Source organism: Megalops cyprinoides, chromosome 14, assembly GCF_013368585.1.
Source record: "Megalops cyprinoides isolate fMegCyp1 chromosome 14, fMegCyp1.pri, whole genome shotgun sequence".
NCBI classification, from domain to species: Eukaryota; Metazoa; Chordata; class Actinopteri; order Elopiformes; family Megalopidae; genus Megalops; species Megalops cyprinoides.
In genome coordinates this window covers 8,171,520-8,190,687 of record NC_050596.1, presented here as the reverse complement: position 1 = coordinate 8,190,687, position 19,168 = coordinate 8,171,520, and the positions used below count along the sequence as shown (strand labels likewise).

The following is a 19,168-nucleotide window of genomic DNA, read 5'->3' as shown; positions in this document are numbered from 1 at the left end:
TTGTGTCTGGATGGTACAACAACGGACACAGTGAGTAGATTGACGGATCCTACAATGATCATAGTGCATATGCGCAGCGTCTTCTCTAACCTGATATCCGTAAAGACAAAGAAGTTGATTATTTCACGCTCATCTATTAATTACAGAACAGTGTTATGGTGTATCGGACGCGTGGGAACGTCCCTGAAGTGTACAGTGCATTCTGGTATGGCAAAGTCTTCCTGCATGTAGGGGATTCTGGGACTTCGGAGGACCTCGTTGCTCGCTCTCAGTGTCATGGCGACCAACATCGAACAAATTTTCCGGGATTTCGTTATGAATAAAATCAAAGAAATTGAAGACGAAGGTCAGCCTACTGGGTAAATATGTATTTCGTAGCTGTTTATAACTGCACATGGATCGAGAGACAAACACTCCGAATTGTGTAGGGAGTATTTTCGTGGTGTGATTTTCAGCAGTTGGACGCGCAGGCCGGTGCGATGGCACACAACGGCATGCCTTTTTGTGTTTGCAGGTAGCTAACGTTAGCCTACTAGCTAATTCTGCTAAGAGCACAGCTAGCTGGCAAGCTAGTTGGTTACATAAGCTGCTAAGTAGTTTCCATAGTGGCTAATTAGCTAGCTAGCGATGGATGCGGTGAAGGTGCATAGCTAGTTAGGTGAAGTTGGCTAGGTAAGAAGGTGGAGTGGGTTTCAAGAAATCCGACTTTTTAATAGCAGCTAGCCAGTCACTCACACTGGCTAGGTAGATTGCCCGTGAAACCATTATGGGAGCGTTTATTCATTTAAGGAATACATCCTGGCAGCGTACTTGCTAGCGCGACCGTGGTATTGTAGTTATCGTCGCATCGCCAAACGTATGAATTTGTGTCTTGTAGTGTCAGGAAACACTGGCTTTAAACGGAGACGTGCGAGTTCTGCGCCCACTTTTCAATATTTTGTCTATACTAGCCAGCCTACACGATCTTGCTAGCAAGCTACCGTTTTAGCGCCATATTGCATTAATAGTTAGCTGCCTAGTTAACGCGGTTTCAAATGTGGCTATCGTAATGCGGTTTTAAATCGCAAGTTAGCTGATCGTTGCATTTGATTTTGGGCAGCCGCATGGAACTGTGATTGTGTTAAAATGTACACAGCTACCCCGCGTCTGCTCCGGGCCTAACAGCGAGGACTGCGCCGCGGTGAGCCGCGCAGGCGGTGCGCAGTAGTGCAGCCCAGAGAGACCGTGGGACCGCTGGGCAGGCCGCAGCAATGCCGCTTTCGGACATCGTTAAGTGCAGGTGGTTTGCGGTAATGCAGTTCAAAAGAGACGTTTAGCAGCCTAGAGGCCGATCGCGAATACAGCTCAAAGAGTCAGATTTCCTGCTGTAAACGAAAACTCTGGCTAACTGGCCAAACGGCTCCGGTGTTCCGTTTGGTCTATCTTACTACAAGTCCAGGCCGAAATCGGCGAAGCGGTCATTCAAGTCGCGCAAGTGGTTTATATGTTTGTGTGGACTATAATCATTCGTAATTCATCTGCCACTGCCGGGTAATTAAAATCACTCAGACGTTAGCGAGGCTACAGCATATATTAAGCAGTCCGCAGATCGGTGTTGGGTAACGCCACACTCTCTGGTTCCCTGGAAAGAGTTTCAGCGTTGTCCCAAACAACTCGAAGCAGCTGACGGTGAAATTAGCCGTAGATATAATTTTGGCGCCAGCAAGCGTCAAAGGCATGGGTTTAGATTTAAGTACAGATCCATGAACGGTCGGGTTATAATGCTGAATTGCCAGCTTTTTGGGGGGGTCTTTCCTGTGGTCTTTGTCTTACACAACTACACTCTAAATTAGTTTGTTCAGAGATTGGGCGGGGGGGAGGGGGGTTGCCGGCGGCACTCTACTGTTAGCTCGGTAGCTCAGTCTTTTTACCTGCAGCAAGTGAACAACAAAGCACACCTTCTGGTGTCGAGGAAGCATTTATATATGCATGTCTATGTTTAAATGTGATCCAGCCAATCAGAAAGTGATCAAAAGTAATAAGCACCGCTGTGTTCCATAGAGGACAGTGGGTGGGTGAGTCAGTAATTCGCAGTATTCATGCAGTTAATGGTGATCTGATCTTCAGCACTTTTATTATGCAGTAGTGCGTGGTGCAGTTGTCATGTGTTTATGATTCTTCTGTCCTTCTGCTGCACTCTGTTGTATTTTTAGTCTTCTGTGTTGTTCCTTTGTTCTTGTGAATTGTCATGTTGTTGCAGTGTTTTTGACAAACAAATTGATCCTGTGGTTATTAATAAAGGGTCTGGCTGGCTATCCGATTCGAATGTTGGCTTTAATAAACATGGTGCATCAACAGTGGGCAGCGGTGAAACTGGAACCTGTGTGTTTACTTTTGGAATGCCCCCTGGCACACAGTTACATCACAATCTTAAGTCATTCTCAGGCTCTCAAATTTACATCACAGTCTTAATCCGAGAACCTTGACTGAGGTGGATTTTCTTAGTGCTATTTTTCCTACTTTTGAAATTGACTCACAGACTCAAACTGTGCATATGATGCTTGCGAGACACAGGTGTCAGTCTGAAGCCTCATATATTGGTGCCTTGTGAGGTTTGTTGAGGCTTAGTGCCAGTTGCTGAAGAAGTCTATATTGAAGTCTTTTGATTGACTGAGCATGGTAGGAGAAGCTGGTCTTAATTGCCAGCGTGCTTGAAAAGTCCTACAGAAAACCTTCTTTGATCCACTGACAGTATGGTGTGAATAAAAACATATCCAGTACAGATGTCCAGTGGTGATGTTTTAAGTCTAAAGGGAGGGGGTCCTCCTCCTGGGACCCGCAGCAGGCTTGAATGTGAGAGATAACATTACAGCTTTATGCGCTGGTTTGATATATGAATAGACCTACGTGCGTGAACGTTTGCTGGGCTTTACCCTCTACTGTAGGTCAAGCCCCTGTAATCAGAGTCCTGTGCGAGAGCTGAGTAGAGCTGTGGTGCCTGCTTGCAGTGTCAGTAACTCTTCATCTTGCCCGTGTCAGTTCGTCCCAGGAGCTTGCAACATGGACGCCCCCCCCCGCAAGGCCAGTAGGACAGCCCCTGTCACAGGTCACATTGAGGTAGCCTCTAGCTTTGTGGCCAGATTAGTGTGGGCAGCGGTGTGGCACAGTGCAGAGGAGTGAGACTTTCCTGTTGTAAATACCCAGCTGTATAAGTGGATAACATGTAAAATTGAAAAGATGTGTAAAACACTTGGAGATAAGAACGTACACCTGCTAAGCAAATGTAATGTTTCTGCGCTCCGTGGCTGCTCTGATATGTTTTCATATGTTCCTCTCTCCATGCCAAGTTTGATAATTTAGTGAAACTCTTGTTTGTTTTCTGTTGAGTATGAGAGCAAACTTCTCAGTGCAGTTGATCCTGAGTGAAGCCCCTGTTTAAAATGCTAGATATGTTAAGAGAAGCTGATGATAGGTCTCAGGGCACCTGTGGAGATCGACAGCCGGCTGCAGCTACACACATATGCTCCCACACATACCTGCACATACCTTTACCTTCACACACCTTAAACATACACTAACACGGGCAATTGCTCTCATCTACTCAGAATACACGTGCACTCTAACAAGCGTATAAACACACATGTAGTTTGTGTATATACTCATGGCCACACGTTCACAGACATACTTGATGCCTTTGTATTTATTGTGATGTGTCATCAGTGAGGTCCCTGGGCTAACGGCTCTTCTCTCCCACAGAGTGACGAGTGAGGGGCATCCCAACGGCGGCGTGTCTCATTCTGGCCTGGGAAAGAAGGCCGCTGATCCAATGGAGAGCCAGGGGGAGACTAACACACCCCCCCACGCAGCAGAAGCTATGGAACGTGCCAGAAATGCACAAATAGGTAAGTGAGCTTGGGATCAGGGACCTGCTCTAGGTGCAAAGAACAACACAGCTGTTAACCGAAGGATTTCTGTCCATTGACTCATTCTTGTAGACTCAGATGCGCTCATAGGTGCTTTTATTGTAACTCGTGTTTAAGTATTCACACTCATGACCGTATGTATTTCTTTGAGATGAAGGGAGAAAGAATATGTCTGCATTATTTGTACAGGGGCAGATTTCTTGCATGTCATTGTGGATGTGACTGATCAGTGCCTGAGTTGCTGAATTAGAGGGTGGAGCATCAGTAATGTTTGAAGTGAAGGAATGACCTGTGTCAAGGTTTCCATTGTTCCAGCTTAAGGAAGAAGTGGTTTTCTCTCAGGCTGTAATTTCCACTCTAATCATTTGAATCCAAACAATACTTAAATTCAAGGTGGCAAGCCCAGTCAATCAACGGCTGTTTCTGCCCCTTCATAGAGGAGGACACAATAATCTGGTTTGGAATAATCATGAAAGAAAATATGTGCTACATACTGTGTACTATCTGTCTTGGCATACAAGAAAGATCTCACGCTGTTCCGATGTAGCATTGTTAGGACATTCTGAACAGAAAAAACGTGGTAGACTTGTTGGAACTACACCAAACTTCCATTCGGTGATTTGAGCATTATTAAGCGCTCTGCAGGTAAATGTTTTCCATTGGTGTCTAATGAGGACAATCTCAAACAGCAGCATTAACTGAAAACAATGAAATACAGTTCCCAACATGGGGAATAGATGGAAAATGCATTACTGGTTTACCACGAGAGAGATGCAGGCATGTCCATCTGAATGTGACAGAAGTTATAAAGTTGCATAAAAACAGAAGAGGTTCTTATTCCCACAGCGTTTCCTTCATTAAGCAAAACACTTAAGGGAGTTTAATTCCATTTGTCCATTTTCTGCTGCAGAATTTACTATGGAAAAAAACATGAATGTATTTAAAAAAATAAGCCACATGCAAATGAACACTTCTCCAGAGTTACATAAACCTCGCTTGTGAAATTATTTAACTGTTCTTAAGCCTCCTCTAGTTCAAAGTATTTTAATGTTTTAACTAGCTGTAGCTAGCTAGCATGTATGGAAAACCCATACAAGTATAAAATTACTTTTAAAATCCATATACTGAATAAATGCAGAGTGTGGTGGGGGGAAACTCCAAACCTTCACCCTCCCTTGGGGGGAAAAAAGGAAAGAACTGAAAATCGTGTAGGCTCGTATAACCAGTCTCCTAGTACACCTGTTGTGTTTTCTAAATGGCTGGTTTCTTGGTTGTTCTGTGTTTGTAATTGAACCCCTGTTCTAAATCTGTGGGGTGAAAATGTCAGCTGAAGTAAAAAAAAAAAAAAAAAGCAGAAAAGCCACATAAAAGGCGGTATCCCTGCTGCATGAATGAGTGATGAGCGCATGGTGGTGTCTCAGCAGAGGAGGGTGAGGCCTCCGAGAACGCACCCGCTGTGGAGGAGCTGGCCGGCAAGGAGGGCAGCGAGACCCCGCGCAAGAAAAACAAGAAGCACAAGCGACACAAGAGCAAGAAGAAAAAGAGGAAACGCAAGGAGGAGAAGGAGAGCAGCTCTGAGTCGGGGGCAGAGTCGGACGGAGAGGCGCGAGGCCGGACCAGGTGAGACTCCCTGCCGATTGTATCACCCTGACGTCCTGTGTCACTGATCACACTGCTGAGTCCAGAAAAGATCAGGGTCTTTATGGCTTTTGTTTTTACATATCTGTTCAACTTTATACTTACTGAAGGAATTCAGGTTATGTAGCATCAGGGGACAACAATGCCCTCATCTAGGAATCCAGTCTGTAATTTTACCTTTGGGTTACAAGTCAAGCTTAGCACACTTTTATACAGAGTATTGACAGGATTTGTTTCCCAGCCCCATAAATTAAACCCCTCCATTTGCTGTCATTTATTTACACAACTTCAGAGTCAGGTGCCATCCTTGGACAATGTTTTCAAATAGGTCAGTTGATAGGTTAATTAATTTCTCAGTTTCTTCCTCGCTCTTAGTTTTGTAAAGAATAGAAATCAACCTGGTTGGCTGCACCAGCATAGTTCTGCTTAACGAGAAACTTTAAATTTGAAAGTATAAGCTTCAGAGGGTATTCTAATGTGAAACTGATTCTTAAAATATTTAGTTTTGTGAAATTAATGTCAGTCCATCAAAATCAGCGGCTGTTTTTTCTTTTCTGTTGAAATTTTGTGAAATGGCCTTTGGTGACATTTAGCAATATGAATTCTGCTGAACACATTTGCATATTATGCCCATAATGTTCATCTTTTTACTCAGCCTGTATTTGATTTGAAGGAAAGAGCTTAGGCTATATTTTACAAATCTACCAATTTACTTCGTGTGGTAGCGCTTCGGATAATGATCGATACTGACAGGTAGTTGAAGTGGTTTCATATTAACCCAGTCAAAGCGTACCCTCAGGCATTTTATTTATTTAGTTATCCATTTCACAACCTCCTTAATGTGCCGAGGAGAAATGAGGAGATTAGGGTATATGACTGGTTCTCTCTTTCTGGCCACAGTGTGAAGACTGAAGCCCCAGCTGATGACCAGGCGGAGGTGGTGGAAGAACCAGCAAGCACCCCGCTCTCAGGCATGTCCCATAAGAGCAAGGAGACACAACACTGCCCCTGCAGGCATCTCAGCTTTTGACTAGTTCATAGCTATTGTATAAATTTATACAAGTCAAAAGGTTGCTTCTAACTCATAAATGATGAGCTCTCCCATCTATGCCTTTGGACTGTATACCAGCTAATTGTGAATTAGAACAGAGGGAGGGTTTGCTCCAACTGGACTATTAGACCAAAAGAGGCCAAAGAGTATTCAAGGTGTATGAAGATTGATGGTGTAATTTAGATACGTAGAATTTAAGCATTAATGTTAATTTTGAGTTACATTAGTGTAACCTGCTAGTTTTTATTTGGGGAGGGGGGGGTTACTTGTGTTCCTGCTCTTAGTTAAAAGTTGAAAAAGGCTGTACATTTAAGAAGGATTCATAAAGTTAGTGGTGTAGAGAACAGACAGCTTGCATGTTAAGTGGACTTTTGAAGTGATCATCTGCAAAACTGTAGACCTGTGAATTGGAAGCAGCTGAATGTGGACCTTCAGCTGTCTCAATGTCCTTACAGATCCTATAGGCGAAGATGGTGACGGGAAGGCAAAGAAGCAAAAGCGGCATACAAGCAAGAAGAAGAAAAAGCGGAGGAGGAAGGAGGAGGAGAAGCAGGAGAAGAAGTCTCCCTCGCGCTCTCGTTCAGAGAGCACTTCAGCCTCCGGAACAGAGTCTGAGGCAGAATCCCGGCCCCCCTCGGGACTGCCAGCCACAGTGTCCCCCCTGATCTCCACAGAGAAGGACCCGGGGCGGGTGTCACCCCTGCCCACAGCTGAGGCCATCTCGGTCAAATGTGAGTCCATGGACGTTGCAGACCAGGACGAGGACTCAAAGCCTAACGTGAGAGAAACACCGTGTCTGCCCATCGAGAAGGGTGTGCCCTCCTCCCCTGAAAGGGAGGACTCTGCAACTGTGGAAGATATGGGAGGTGCAGAGCACAACGGCGAACAGGCAGGTTTTTGCAAAGCGCAGGATCTGCCTGATATAATTCCTAAGCTGGAGAGCGTGCATAGGGAAGAGCCAGCGAAGAAGGAGTCGGACGTCACAGCGGACACAAACGGGAAACGCGAGGAGGAAAGCGAAGAGAAGCGCGGAAGCCGCTCCAGATCGCGGTCCAGGTCACGTTCCCTCTCGAAGGTGAAGAGAGAGACGTCTCGGCAAACCCCGGCGAAAAAGAGCCGCAGTCGCTCTGTGAGCCCAAAGCGGACATCGGGAAAGCTCGATTCCCAGAAGGCCCGTTCCTCTTCCAGGAGGAGGTCCAGATCTGGCTCTAGAAGGAAGAGCAGCCCTAAGAGGAAGCGCTCTAGGTCTCGCTCTGGGAGGCGCAAGTCTAGATCTCCTTCTGTAAGGAGGTCTGGCCGCAAGTCCAGATCTCTCTCCACCAAGAGGCGACGGCGCTCAGACTCCAGGTCTCGGACCAGGAACAGGAGATCAAAATCCAGGTCCGTCAGACGCAGACAGACGAGATCCAGATCCATTGTGCGTCTGCGCCGTTCACGGTCGCGATCTCTGTCGAGACGCAAGCGCTCTCAGTCCAGATCGAAGAGGTCGCGGTCTCGCCGGCGCACCCGGCGATCTCGGTCTCGCTCAGTCAGGCGGAGTCGCCGCTCCAGGTCGCGGTCCCGCTCCCGCCACCGAAGGTCCCGGTCCAGGTCCTTCAGGAGGACCAGGCGAACCCGATCCAGGTCCATCGTCATACTGAGACGATCGAGGTCTAGGAGAAACAGACGGTCAAGGTCAGTACGGCGGAACAGATCCAGATCCAGGTCCCCGAAAAGAAAGCGATCTAAATCTCATTCACCACGCCGATCTCGCCGTTCCAAGTCTAGGTCGCCGGTGAGGCGGAGGCGCTCAAAATCCAGGTCACCAAGAAGGAATGGGTCTAAATCAAAATCTCCTCATCGGAGTAAGCGGTCAAAGACGAGATCCCCAGCAAGACGGCATCGGTCGAAGTCAAAATCTCCCAGACGTGGTGGTAAACGTTCTAAATCTCCTAAGAGGAGTAAGCATTCGAAATCAAGTTCCCCAGATAGAAACAAATCAAAATCCAGATCTGTCTCAAGAGAAGCAAGCTCCTCCCCGACCAAAGAAGGCCTAAGCGGTTCCAAGGCCGGATCACCTGACAAAAGCCAACATGATGTAGACCCAACCTCGACTGAACCACCGGGTAAAGAAGTTATGTCGGAAGAACTTCATTCGCACGATGGGAATATGTCAGAAAACATTGTGAAGGAAGAAACCATCCTGGATTCTGCTAACGTTGAGGTGGGACAGTCTGCTGTCATGTCTGGAGACCACAATGCTGATTATTCAGAGCCGGCCACTGCCTCCACCGGAGGCTGGAAACCAGTGCCCTTCTTAGTCGACAGCAGGGCAAAGTCTGCACCCGTATTGGAGGCAGTCAACACCTCAAAGGCAAACGCCTCCATTCCAGAGCAGTCCCATGAAAACAGATCTCCACAGAGGGGTCCTGTTGACAAGTGCTTTACCCCTGAGATGCCTTCGACCAATCAGGACCCGTCAGAGCTGACGGCACACTACACTGCCTCCACTGATGTTCAGTCCAGACCAGCCTCTGACTTGCATAACCTTGAAAGTCTCAGCAAGATGCTGAGTGCATACGAAGGTGGAGAGAAGCAACCTGCCTCCAGATCCAGGTCTGTGTCACCGCAGTCTGACGGGCCATCCGAATCTCGCCCCTTGTTGCCAGATCAATCTGAAATGGAGGCGTTGGGCCAGGCTGACGTGAGTGGAGATAAAACTGGGGCAGAGGATATGTCTCCACATGAGCGCCAGAGCTCAAGGTCGAGATCCCCCGCCAACCGCGACAGCGAGCGCTCTAGATCGCCGTCTCCGTCAGCGTTAGCCAAGCCTCCTGCCGTGGAGGATTCCAAATCCCCCTCAGTGAGCAAAAACGAAAAATCCTCAAAACAAAGGCGATCTTCAGCATCTCCTGCCAGAAAGAAACAGTCAAGATCTAGAACGCCCTCGAGGAGGAAGAGGTCCAAGTCCAGGTCGCCTGCTCGTCGGAAGCGTTCAAGGTCCACCTCATCTTCACGAAGGAAGCGATCCCAGTCCAAGTCTGTGAGTCGAAGGAAGAAGTCAAAGTCAAAATCTCCGGCCAGGAGGAGGAAATCCAGATCTCCCTCACGCGGTCGAAGGAAGAAGTCTAAATCCAGGTCTCCTGCCAGAAGGAGACGGTCGAGGTCTAAGTCTGCAGCTAGAAAGCGGAAATCGCGTTCAAAGTCGAGAACTAGAACCAAGCGGTCTAAGTCCAGGTCCCCTCGAAGGAAACGGTCGAAGTCCAGGTCGCCAGCCAGAAAGAAACGATCAAAGTCTCGCTCACCGGCGCGGAGGAGGAGATCCAAATCGGCAGACAAAAGCAAACGCTCCAAATCCCGGTCTCCGGCCAGGAAGAGGAGGTCACGGTCGAGGTCCAGGGCCCGGCGATCTCGGTCCAGGAGGTCGCGGTCCAGTTCCCGCCGGAGGAGGAGCGGCTTCCCCTTGGATCGGCGCGACCGGTGGAGACGCACGCCGAGCCACTCCCCCATCCTCATCCTCCGCAAGAGGAGGTCCACCTCGCGCACACGCCGCAGCTCCAGCAAGACCCCGCCTCGCCTCACTGAGCTGGGTAAGACAACCCTCTCCTTCACCCCTCCCAAAGGCACTTCCAGGCTCTTAGCAAACCTGTGATTTGTCCTTAGTTGATCGTGTAGTTTGTCCAGTTAACAGAGCAGAGTTGTTACCTGAGATTATTTGCTGAACAAATACCTTTATCTGGGGCAGTGCGTATTTTCTAGTAGACTCTATATATGTCACTGGAAATGTACTTAACTAGATTAGGTGCCCTTTTCAAGGCTGCAACAGCAATTGCATACCTGAAATGCAGATCTGCTTCCTGCCCTAGTCTGTACTTTTTTCCATCACTCGTTCACAGATACACACCCTTAAATCTTCAAGATTCTGATTAGCCATTCGGGTTCTCTCTAACACCTGTGCTAAATTGTAATCAATGCTTTTCACGTCCCCTTTCCCTCACAGATAAGGACCAGCTGCTGGAAATCGCCAAGGCCAACGCGGCCGCCATGTGCGCCAAGGCCGGAGTGCCTATCCCCGAGAGCCTGAGGCCCAAGGCCATCCTGCAGCTGCCCTTGCCGACGCCAGTGCCGACCCCCCTGTCCCTGCCCCTGCCCCTCCCCATGAATCTGCCCATGAACCTGCCCATGAACATGGCCAACATGCCCAACATGAGCATGCCTAACATGCCCAATATGCCCAACATGAGCATGAACGCGGCTGTGGCCACCATGAACGCCGCCCTCTCCACCATGAGCGCCCTGTCGGCCATGCCCACCATGCCTGCCCTGCCCACCATCACCAACAAGCCCCCACCCATGGCCATGCCCAACACCGCCAACATCGAGGAGGTCAAGAGGAAGGTGACGCAGAAGGCCAACAGCATCAGCATCAAGGAGCTCACAGAGGTAAGTAGGAACCTGTGGGGATGTAGAGTGGAGCACCCTTAAATAAGTGTATAGTACTAGGGTCTCATTGGTTTTCAGCACAAGTGCTGTATATATTTATACGGCACTAGTGACTTATGTAGGTTTAAAACACTAGTGCATTATGTAGCTTTATAGCACCTAGTGCCTTATGCATTTTTACAGTACTAGTGCCTGATGTAAATTTATAGTTCTGGTGCCTTTTGTAGGTTTATAGTACTTATGTATGTTTACAGCACTAGAGCCTTATGTGGATTTACAGCTCAGGGGCCTTAGTTCTTTGTAGTTCATGCATACCTTACAGGTTTACAGTCCATGGGCTCCATGTAGGTTTACAGTGTCAGATCCCATTGTAAATTTACAGGGCGGGACAGATATTCTGTAACACATTAAATGACAAGTTTTGATTTTGTTGAAATTGGGGGAAAAAAAACTCACAGCATCACAGAACAAAACTTTCTAAAGGTTTTTAGTTGTCTTCTGAGCATGGCTAATATACTTCATTCTGGTTTTAAAATTCTGATTTAGCATTGCTCACGCTTAAATATGGAAATGTCTGCATTGTGGTTTAGGCCCCCGGTGTGTGGTGTTGGGTCTGTTTTGAAGGAAGCTGAGCTGTGGTTTACATGGGAAGTCTTGCACTGGCACTGACGCGCTTCCGTTCTCTCCCTGCAGAAGTGCAAGAAGATCGCAGAGAGCAAGGAGGAGATGGCCATCGCCAAACCGCACGTCTCCGACGACGAGGATGACGAGAAGCCAAGGGAGAACAAGGGAACCTCCTTCAGCCTGAGTGTAAAGCTTCTCCAGCCTAACGTTTTCACAGTCTTGTTGTTGAGTTAACGCACGCCTCTGCATCTTGTCCCTTTCACCTTTTTTCTCCATTCACAGGTCTGCATTTCTGCGTCACTGCAAACCGTTTGACCTGTCAGTAATGGCATGTGAATATAATAATATAATTCAGTAGTCATTTGAGGGGCATTGCATTACTCTGAGCGTGCAGAAATTTGACAAGATTGCAGACGTGTGCGTGAATTATGAGTCTATTGTTGCTGTTGTAAACCGTATTCAGTCCCTTCACGTTTACCTGTACACAGTTGATTTTATTTACTTGTCAGGCAAACAGTGTTCCTGAAATGTTAACCTGTACTGAACCCGTGTCTGTTTCACTCAATTTTACAGTAACCCCACCCCCTTCACACCCGTGCCACCCATCCCAACCACCCCGCCCCGTTCCACCCCCCCTCGTCCCCTTGGTGATGCCAGCGGCCCTTGTTAAAGAGCTCCGGGTGCCGCCAGGGTCTCAACACCGCCAGACGGAGGGTGGATGTGGTCTACGGGGATCCCTTGGACAAAGAGAAGGACAGGGAGGGGGCAGGGGCAGCGATTGTGCCTCACCTGACACTCCTGTCCAGGTGGGAAATGCTCCTCTGCCGCTGTCCCCAGCTGCCACAGCGGGTTATCGAAAATGAGGGACAGTCGCTTGCTCCAGCTGACCCAACCGTACACCCACACAAAATACTCCCAGTTTTGCTCTGAGGCCCCCTATCTGTAGGGAGGACAAACTGCACAGAGCTAGAGTGTATCACACTGTGTCTGAGAGAGAAATTTCAGGGCAAATAGACATTCCCTGTTCCAAGAGCCCCAAATTTAGACTGGTTTGATTATTGATTAGGATGATGAATGTTTGTAGCCAAGGCTTTTAAATGGTGGGTGCTTTCTGGTAAAATGTTAAAAAAAAAAGGGTAAAAGAAAAACCCATATCTAGATGGTCCACAGTACAACAGCAGGCCATGGGGGATTGGTGCCAGCTTTCCAAAGACACTTCACCATTGGGCTGTTGGTGATCTAATGGGTGGCAGAAAGACAAAAAATTAAAGGTTTCTTGTGAAGGACTTAAGCTTAGCTGTTTGCCCTTTTTTCTGTATTGAATTTTTGCTTTTTTCCCTTTCTGTTTTAAACCATTAAATATTCAGTCACGAGTTGAATGTGTGAGTGATTGCTGAGCTCCGTGGCCGGATGCGTGCCTGTTCCCAGCATGCAACTCTGTGTAATGGACCGCGTCCCACCTATCAGATGGCTGCTGAGTGGCTTACCTGTGCATAATGTTGCCATGACGACATTAACCCTGATTCATCATGTCCTTCGGCGCAGCCCGTGCTTAGGATAGTTGGTAAACCAATAAAGGCCGACATCAGCGCATTAGTTCTAGCGTTTGCTCCCAACACCTTGGGGTCTGTTTGAAATTTCAGATTTTGGAGCTTTTGTCTTCTTTGATTAGGATTGTTCTGAAGCTGCGTGATGGATCAGGTCGTAATTCATCTGTAGGTTATAAACCACAATCTGACACCGCAAATTTTGTTTTTAAAAAAAAAAAGTGAAAAAAAGAACTGATGCATTGTGCAAAGAAAAAAAATGTTTCGATGTTTCCGACATCTTTACTGTATTGTGTAATGTTTCCGTGTTTTTTTTGGTGCATTTTGTATTTTTTTTTTTTTTCTTCCTGTGTTGTTTCTGACAGCACTCTGCTCAGAGCGTCCTGACTGTGGCATGTCTTAGGGGGTAGTCCTGCCCCTGGGTCACCCGATTCTCCACATCTTAGCAAGATGGCGGAGAGAAAATGGTAAAATGCTGTTCCTGGGCTTTTGCTGCTTTGGGGGGAGGGTTGGGTGGTTGAGGCAGCATAGAGGGTGGCAGGCATGTGGGCAGAGGGATCTCGCTGCTCTGTGATCCTGTCCTGATTCCACACAGGGACCACTCCCCTTCTCGTCCTAGCCTCCAAATCGCAGCCCTGTGGGGTCTGTGTCCCCATCCGGTTCTTGGTTTTCCCTGCTGCGTGCCACAAGGCAGCTGTCTACCAGCCCTGCGTCACACAAAAATAACTGCAGTTAAAACACAGTCACGCGTGCACACAGACACACACACACACACACACACACGTGTGCGCGCATGCACACATGCACACACATGCCTGCTCATAGAGGAGACACATTCACCTGCAAACACCCCCCCCCACACACACACACACACACACACACACAGATAAAACACAAGGCCATCCTCACAGCAGGCTGAGGAAACATTCACTTTACACCCTGTATAGATGTGCTGTACCACCCCAGCTGACATGAACCTCCCAACTCTGATTAAAACGTCTTTCCTTTAAAGTGGGAGTAGGAGCGATTGTGTAGCCCAGCAACCGTTTCCTTGGCCTTCCTCTGGCTGGTGTGTGCACCTCAAGGGTGAAGGCTTGAAGGGGTTCCTGGGCAGAGCTTAATTTGGACGCAATAGTGGAGGCTGTCTGGTTCCGATCACATTACACACAACGGTATACAGAGAGGTGTGATACAAAGCATAGATCTAGAAGTACTAGATTGGATACGCCTATAGAGAGTGGCAGCCGAATGTATGCAAGTAGGGTAGCCATACTGGACAAGAATTGCCCACAAAGAGTATCACAGAAGCTGTATTAATTTAAACTGGGGCCTGTATAATTTCAGGTTTCCAAGGTGCGTAGTCATTCAGGATGTCATTTTGGACAGGATGTGGGAACACCAGTGTTCAATCTAGTAATTCTGCATCTATGAGGTAGGGCTCCACATTCCCGTAGAACCTCACTCTTCTGATGTAACCACATTTGGCTTAATTGTCTTTTTATATAAAATGGCATTTTAGTATTTTTTTTTAGTTCTTAGGATGTTGTTTTGTTTGCTTTGTACATAATGCAATGTTGATTATTAAAGAAATCTCCTAAAATGATCCCAGTGTTCTATTTCTGATTTTATCCATGTGACTGACTTACTCTGAGACCTCAGTGATAACAGCAGAACACTGAACAGCCAGAGTGAGAGAAAGTGATTTTTTTTTTTTTTTGTAGTTGCAAATGTCCTTTAGATTTCCCCATTAATAGGTGATATATACTAATGTTGAACAGATGCTGATTGAGGGGGTGTCTCTCTTGATAAATTTCTGAAGGCTGCTTTCAGCGCCTTACTGTAACGTTTTATTTATGGAGTGACGGGGTATGAAATAAATGTGGAAAGCCCTGCTGTGGACCGGGTGGCTGGGCCCCTGGTGCGTTCTACACTGGAAGATCACTGGCTGCGGTGCAGAAGAGCCCTGCTTTAAAAGCCCTGCTTTTAGGCTTGATGACCAGCCTCCAAGCATCCAGAACTGGTGACCCGTCTCCAAGTACTTTTTTGTCACGTATCTGGTAATCATGTCCACATGGGCATCCTGTACTATCCTATTTCATTGCAGACTACATGACCTGCTGCTGAATTCACTTGTTGTGGTGCAGACCCATACACTGGGAAACTTGAACCAACGTTCACTTTAGAGAGATTGTATTTCATACATGACTCTTTCAGTTTTGTCTTTCGTGAATCCCTCCAAGAGAGCCAGACTGAGGTCAGTGGACACACCTGTCTGTAGGCAGACCCTCACATGGAACATGGAGGCCTTGTAGGATTCAGCATGTGCTCAATGACTGGCTCTTCATCAATTTACCACTGGATCCAGAGCGTTTCTGCACGTTGTCTCAGTAAAAACGCAAGTTTTCCTCAAAGAGCAACCACTCAACCATTTTAGAATCTTGATATAATACGACATAAATTTTTGGTTGCGCTGACAAGTACTGCCCAATCCCAGTCGTAGATCTATGTGTCTGGTTCTGTTTTGATCACGGTTTTAAGGCCGATTTACCTGCCCTTTCCAGTCTACTCATCAGCTTGCTATTAATCAGTTTGGAAGTGGAAGTGGAAGGTGGAAGTGTTCTCTGCTGCCACTAGGTGTCAGTATGGTTCAGCTGATTGGTTGATATGCGCAGCTGTGCATGGCAGTATCAAAGACTTGCTTTTGCTTCAGGTAAAATCCAGACCAAGCCTGATGGGATCTCCTGGGTCGTGACTCCTTCCCCTTTCAGATGCTCTGTATTGCCCCCTCTGTGCACACACAGCCCGGGAGAAGTTCACAGACACTATACACATGCACTTTCTGTTCTCCCACCTTAAGCAAGCGAAGACCACAATGTCACTGACATTACAGCAATGTTATCACAGTGTCACAGCAAAATTGAGCGAAGAGAGATGATAACGGTGTGTGGCTCATTCTCTGCATCTTATTCTACAAGTTAGAATGTTGCAACCTGTCATCTAGTACCTGGTGTGTCAGAGCTAAACCATGTCTTTGTAAGAGGTAAGACCTTACGAACTTGTGTGTGTGCGCTGAAAACTAAACCAGCCAATGGCAAGATGGCACTTCAGAGATGAGAGTCTCAACTAAATTCGACAGGAAATTAAAAGTGAATTTGCTCTGTCTGCTATGAACAGTGTTCACCCCACAGCCATCTTTCTGCAGGAAAAAGGGAAGCTACTGTACATCTCTAGATTTTAAGAGCTGGCAGGCATTGATAGTAGCAGGAATTCTTTACCCTCTTAGCCTGGATTCCAAAAGTGTTTATATGCATCCTTTCCTCCAATTCATACATTCTCACATCCTCCATACCAGAAATCAATAACTGATCACCACCGTAAGGACTATTTCTGTTTCCAAGGAGACATGAAGGGCGCAAGACATCTCCTCCATTGTCTTCTCCAATGCAGACTGCATCAGTTCTTCCTCATGTGGAACCTTTTCAAGGATTTGTGACATAAGTCCTTACTCAAGTGTCACATTCCATACATTATTATTATTTTGATACTGTAAAGTCATAACAGGAACAGAAAAAACTTGTCCACAACATATAGAAGGAAGACAATGACAAATCTCAATACAAATAAATTGTATTTGAATTTCTGACAACAATTGCATATTTCTAATGGATTTTTTGCACTGAATATTTTGAATAGGTAGCATTTCAAATCTGACTCTAAAGCTTATTGGCTAGATATTTTATAAATGAAAAAAAATGCTAGCAAAAATAGAAAAACTTACTCGTTTCATACATGTTAAAAACACAGCTGTCCTGAAGAGGGAGAGGACCCATGCTAAACATCATACAGAACTGACCATTTTAAATTGAACAAGGATGTTCCATTTCCCTTATTAGATTAGATAGTTCCCTCTTTGCTCCTTGCATTTCTTCATTGCCTCCTTGATACCTTTCACTGAGGAATTGAAGGAGACACAAGGAGTCAGGGAGTCAAGTAATGGAATGTACCTTTACGTTAGACCCACTCTGAGATCACTCCTTCCCCACTGCGAGGTCACTACCTGCCCACCTGTGAAATCAGTCCCTGCCTGACTGTGAGGTCACTACCTGCCCAGCTGTGAGATCAGTCTCTGAGTGACTGTGAGGTCACTCCCTGCCCAATTGTGAGATCAATCCTTGCCTGACTGTGAGGTCACTCCCTGCCCAACTGTGAGATCAGTGCCTGCCTGACTGTGAGATCACTCCCCTTCCCGCTGCGAGGTGACTAACCACCCATCTGTGAACTTTATGGAAACTGATTCTAGCAAAGGAGGTCAGAATTTGCCATGTTTCCCCATTCTTATTTTAGTTCTGTTGCAGGAGACAGAGACAGCTGGGTGCTCAGCGCTCCGCAGACAGAAGATGTCATGGAGGGGGAGTAAGCACAGACTGCCCTGTGGTTTGATTCCCCAGTCTTTCCAATCTAATATCCATGTTTTCCCATCATGAGAATCCCATCCGTTCAGCATTGCCAGTGTACAGATGACACAGAGAGTACAATTTGAGTGTTATGTTATGCATTAAATCAAAACATGTCACATCCTACTGGCTCATCCATTTTCTCTACCCTCTTCTCCCTCTGTCTCTGTCTTCCTAAACTTTTATCCCTGTCTTACTCTTTTCCTTCTCCAAATTTATCGCTCCCTCACCTCTTGTCCCCCTCACACGCACATACACACTCTATTCTCCAATACCTTTCCTCCAGTACTATTTCCTCTTATTAATCTCTCTCTCTCTCTCTCTCTCTCTCTCTCTCTCCCTCTCTATAAAACCTCTCTAACTCACTCTCACACATCACTTACTCATTCTTGTTGTTCCTCACTTTATTAATGCTCCCTTCTCTCAGGGATCAGTATAGCAGACGCTGGCTCTGTGAAGTCACAGAATACCGTTAGGAGAGATTCCGGAAAACAGGAATCTTTTAGTTCCAACGCTATATCGGAAAACTTTGCAATTAGTCCTCTGTTCACAAATTTACTTATGTGTTTTGTATGTATATATTTATATCCTTAATGTATGTATTACTTGAACTATTTAAAGTTTTATCCGCTCACTTTGTGTCCAAGTTCTTCCGAAAAAAATAAGAGGAAACAAACAACAAGTCTTTGAAATTCTACCAGTGGAAGAGTGAGATCATCTGTATACCGTTTCCCAGTTCCTGTGTGCAAGGAGGTGAACTTTAACTGTGCAACAGGACATTCGCTATGTAACTGTCTGAAGGCGTGGAACCGCTTGCGGCTGTGCAGTTTTGCTGCCCTGCTTACAGAGCGGAGGGTCGTGGTTTACCACATGGGTGGAGTTAGCTCGATTTTCACTGAAGTTAAAACAAAGAGCACCCGTCGTACGGCCTCGTGTGTCTGAGCGCAGTTTTCTGCACCCTGTGTAGCGAACTCTTTCTTATCTGCGATTTGCATGTCTTTGTTCACCATGACACCTCTGGATTAAGAATGAGAGTTTTTGCCTATGTAAATGGCGATGGTAGACGCCATAAAACACGTCCGGCGTGCGTAAAACGCAGGACTTTCGTGAACGGTGTGTTTCATTGAGGGTATCAAATAGCCTACTCTAGATGGAGACTCCAGTTGACGTGAGGATTGAAGCGCTATAATTAGATTTTGGGCGATTTTATTTTAAAGGAGCCAAACGTTGGATCAAGTGAAAAAAGTATTAGTTGACTGGCACACCCTCTTTGCTACGCCAGTTACAGCAGGACCGTTACTTTGGATCGGTCAGCGGGATAACTCCGTGCACTTGACGGGGGACAATAAGCTACTCAACAAGCATTTTCATACAGCCTTTTACATTTTAGGCAACATACACAGACAAATATCACATGAAAACAATGTTAAAGATCAACTGAAGAAATTATCTAACGAATTAGAAGAAAATGCAAAAAAAAAAAAAAAAACAGCATCGCAACTGTTCCCTTTGTCACGCTCATTCCACCAA

The 19,168-nt window shown here is 46.6% G+C and overlaps 1 protein-coding gene across 3 annotated transcripts; it reads left to right on the top strand.

Moving 5' to 3' along the window:
* The first annotated feature begins 260 nt into the window (after nt 1–260).
* Nucleotides 261–13,935, top strand: LOC118789044 (serine/arginine repetitive matrix protein 2-like). 3 transcript variants are annotated; one of them, XM_036545336.1, is made up of 8 exons: nt 261–359; nt 3,736–3,881; nt 5,327–5,522; nt 6,441–6,511; nt 7,047–10,160; nt 10,571–11,013; nt 11,707–11,823; nt 12,211–13,935. In XM_036545336.1, the coding sequence occupies exons 1-8, from the start codon at nt 277–279 to the stop codon at nt 12,211–12,213; spliced, it is 4,173 nt and encodes a 1,390-aa protein (XP_036401229.1). In that variant the 5' UTR covers nt 261–276; the 3' UTR covers nt 12,214–13,935. The 3 variants fall into 3 exon arrangements, with proteins under 3 accessions (XP_036401229.1, XP_036401228.1, XP_036401230.1); XM_036545335.1 differs by having other exon boundaries at nt 5,324–5,522; XM_036545337.1 differs by having other exon boundaries at nt 270–346; nt 5,324–5,522.
* The last annotated feature ends 5,233 nt before the right edge of the window (nt 13,936–19,168 follow it).

Excerpts from the sequence above, each read along its gene's own strand:
- LOC118789044 (XM_036545335.1), top strand. The coding sequence starts at position 277 with ATGGCGACCAACATCGAACAAATTTTCCGGGATTTCGTTATGAATAAA. Across the intron at positions 5,523-6,440 it reads GAGGCGCGAGGCCGGACCAG|TGTGAAGACTGAAGCCCCAG; the intron begins GTGAGACTCCCT and ends TTCTGGCCACAG. Across the intron at positions 10,161-10,570 it reads GCCTCGCCTCACTGAGCTGG|ATAAGGACCAGCTGCTGGAA; the intron begins GTAAGACAACCC and ends TTTCCCTCACAG.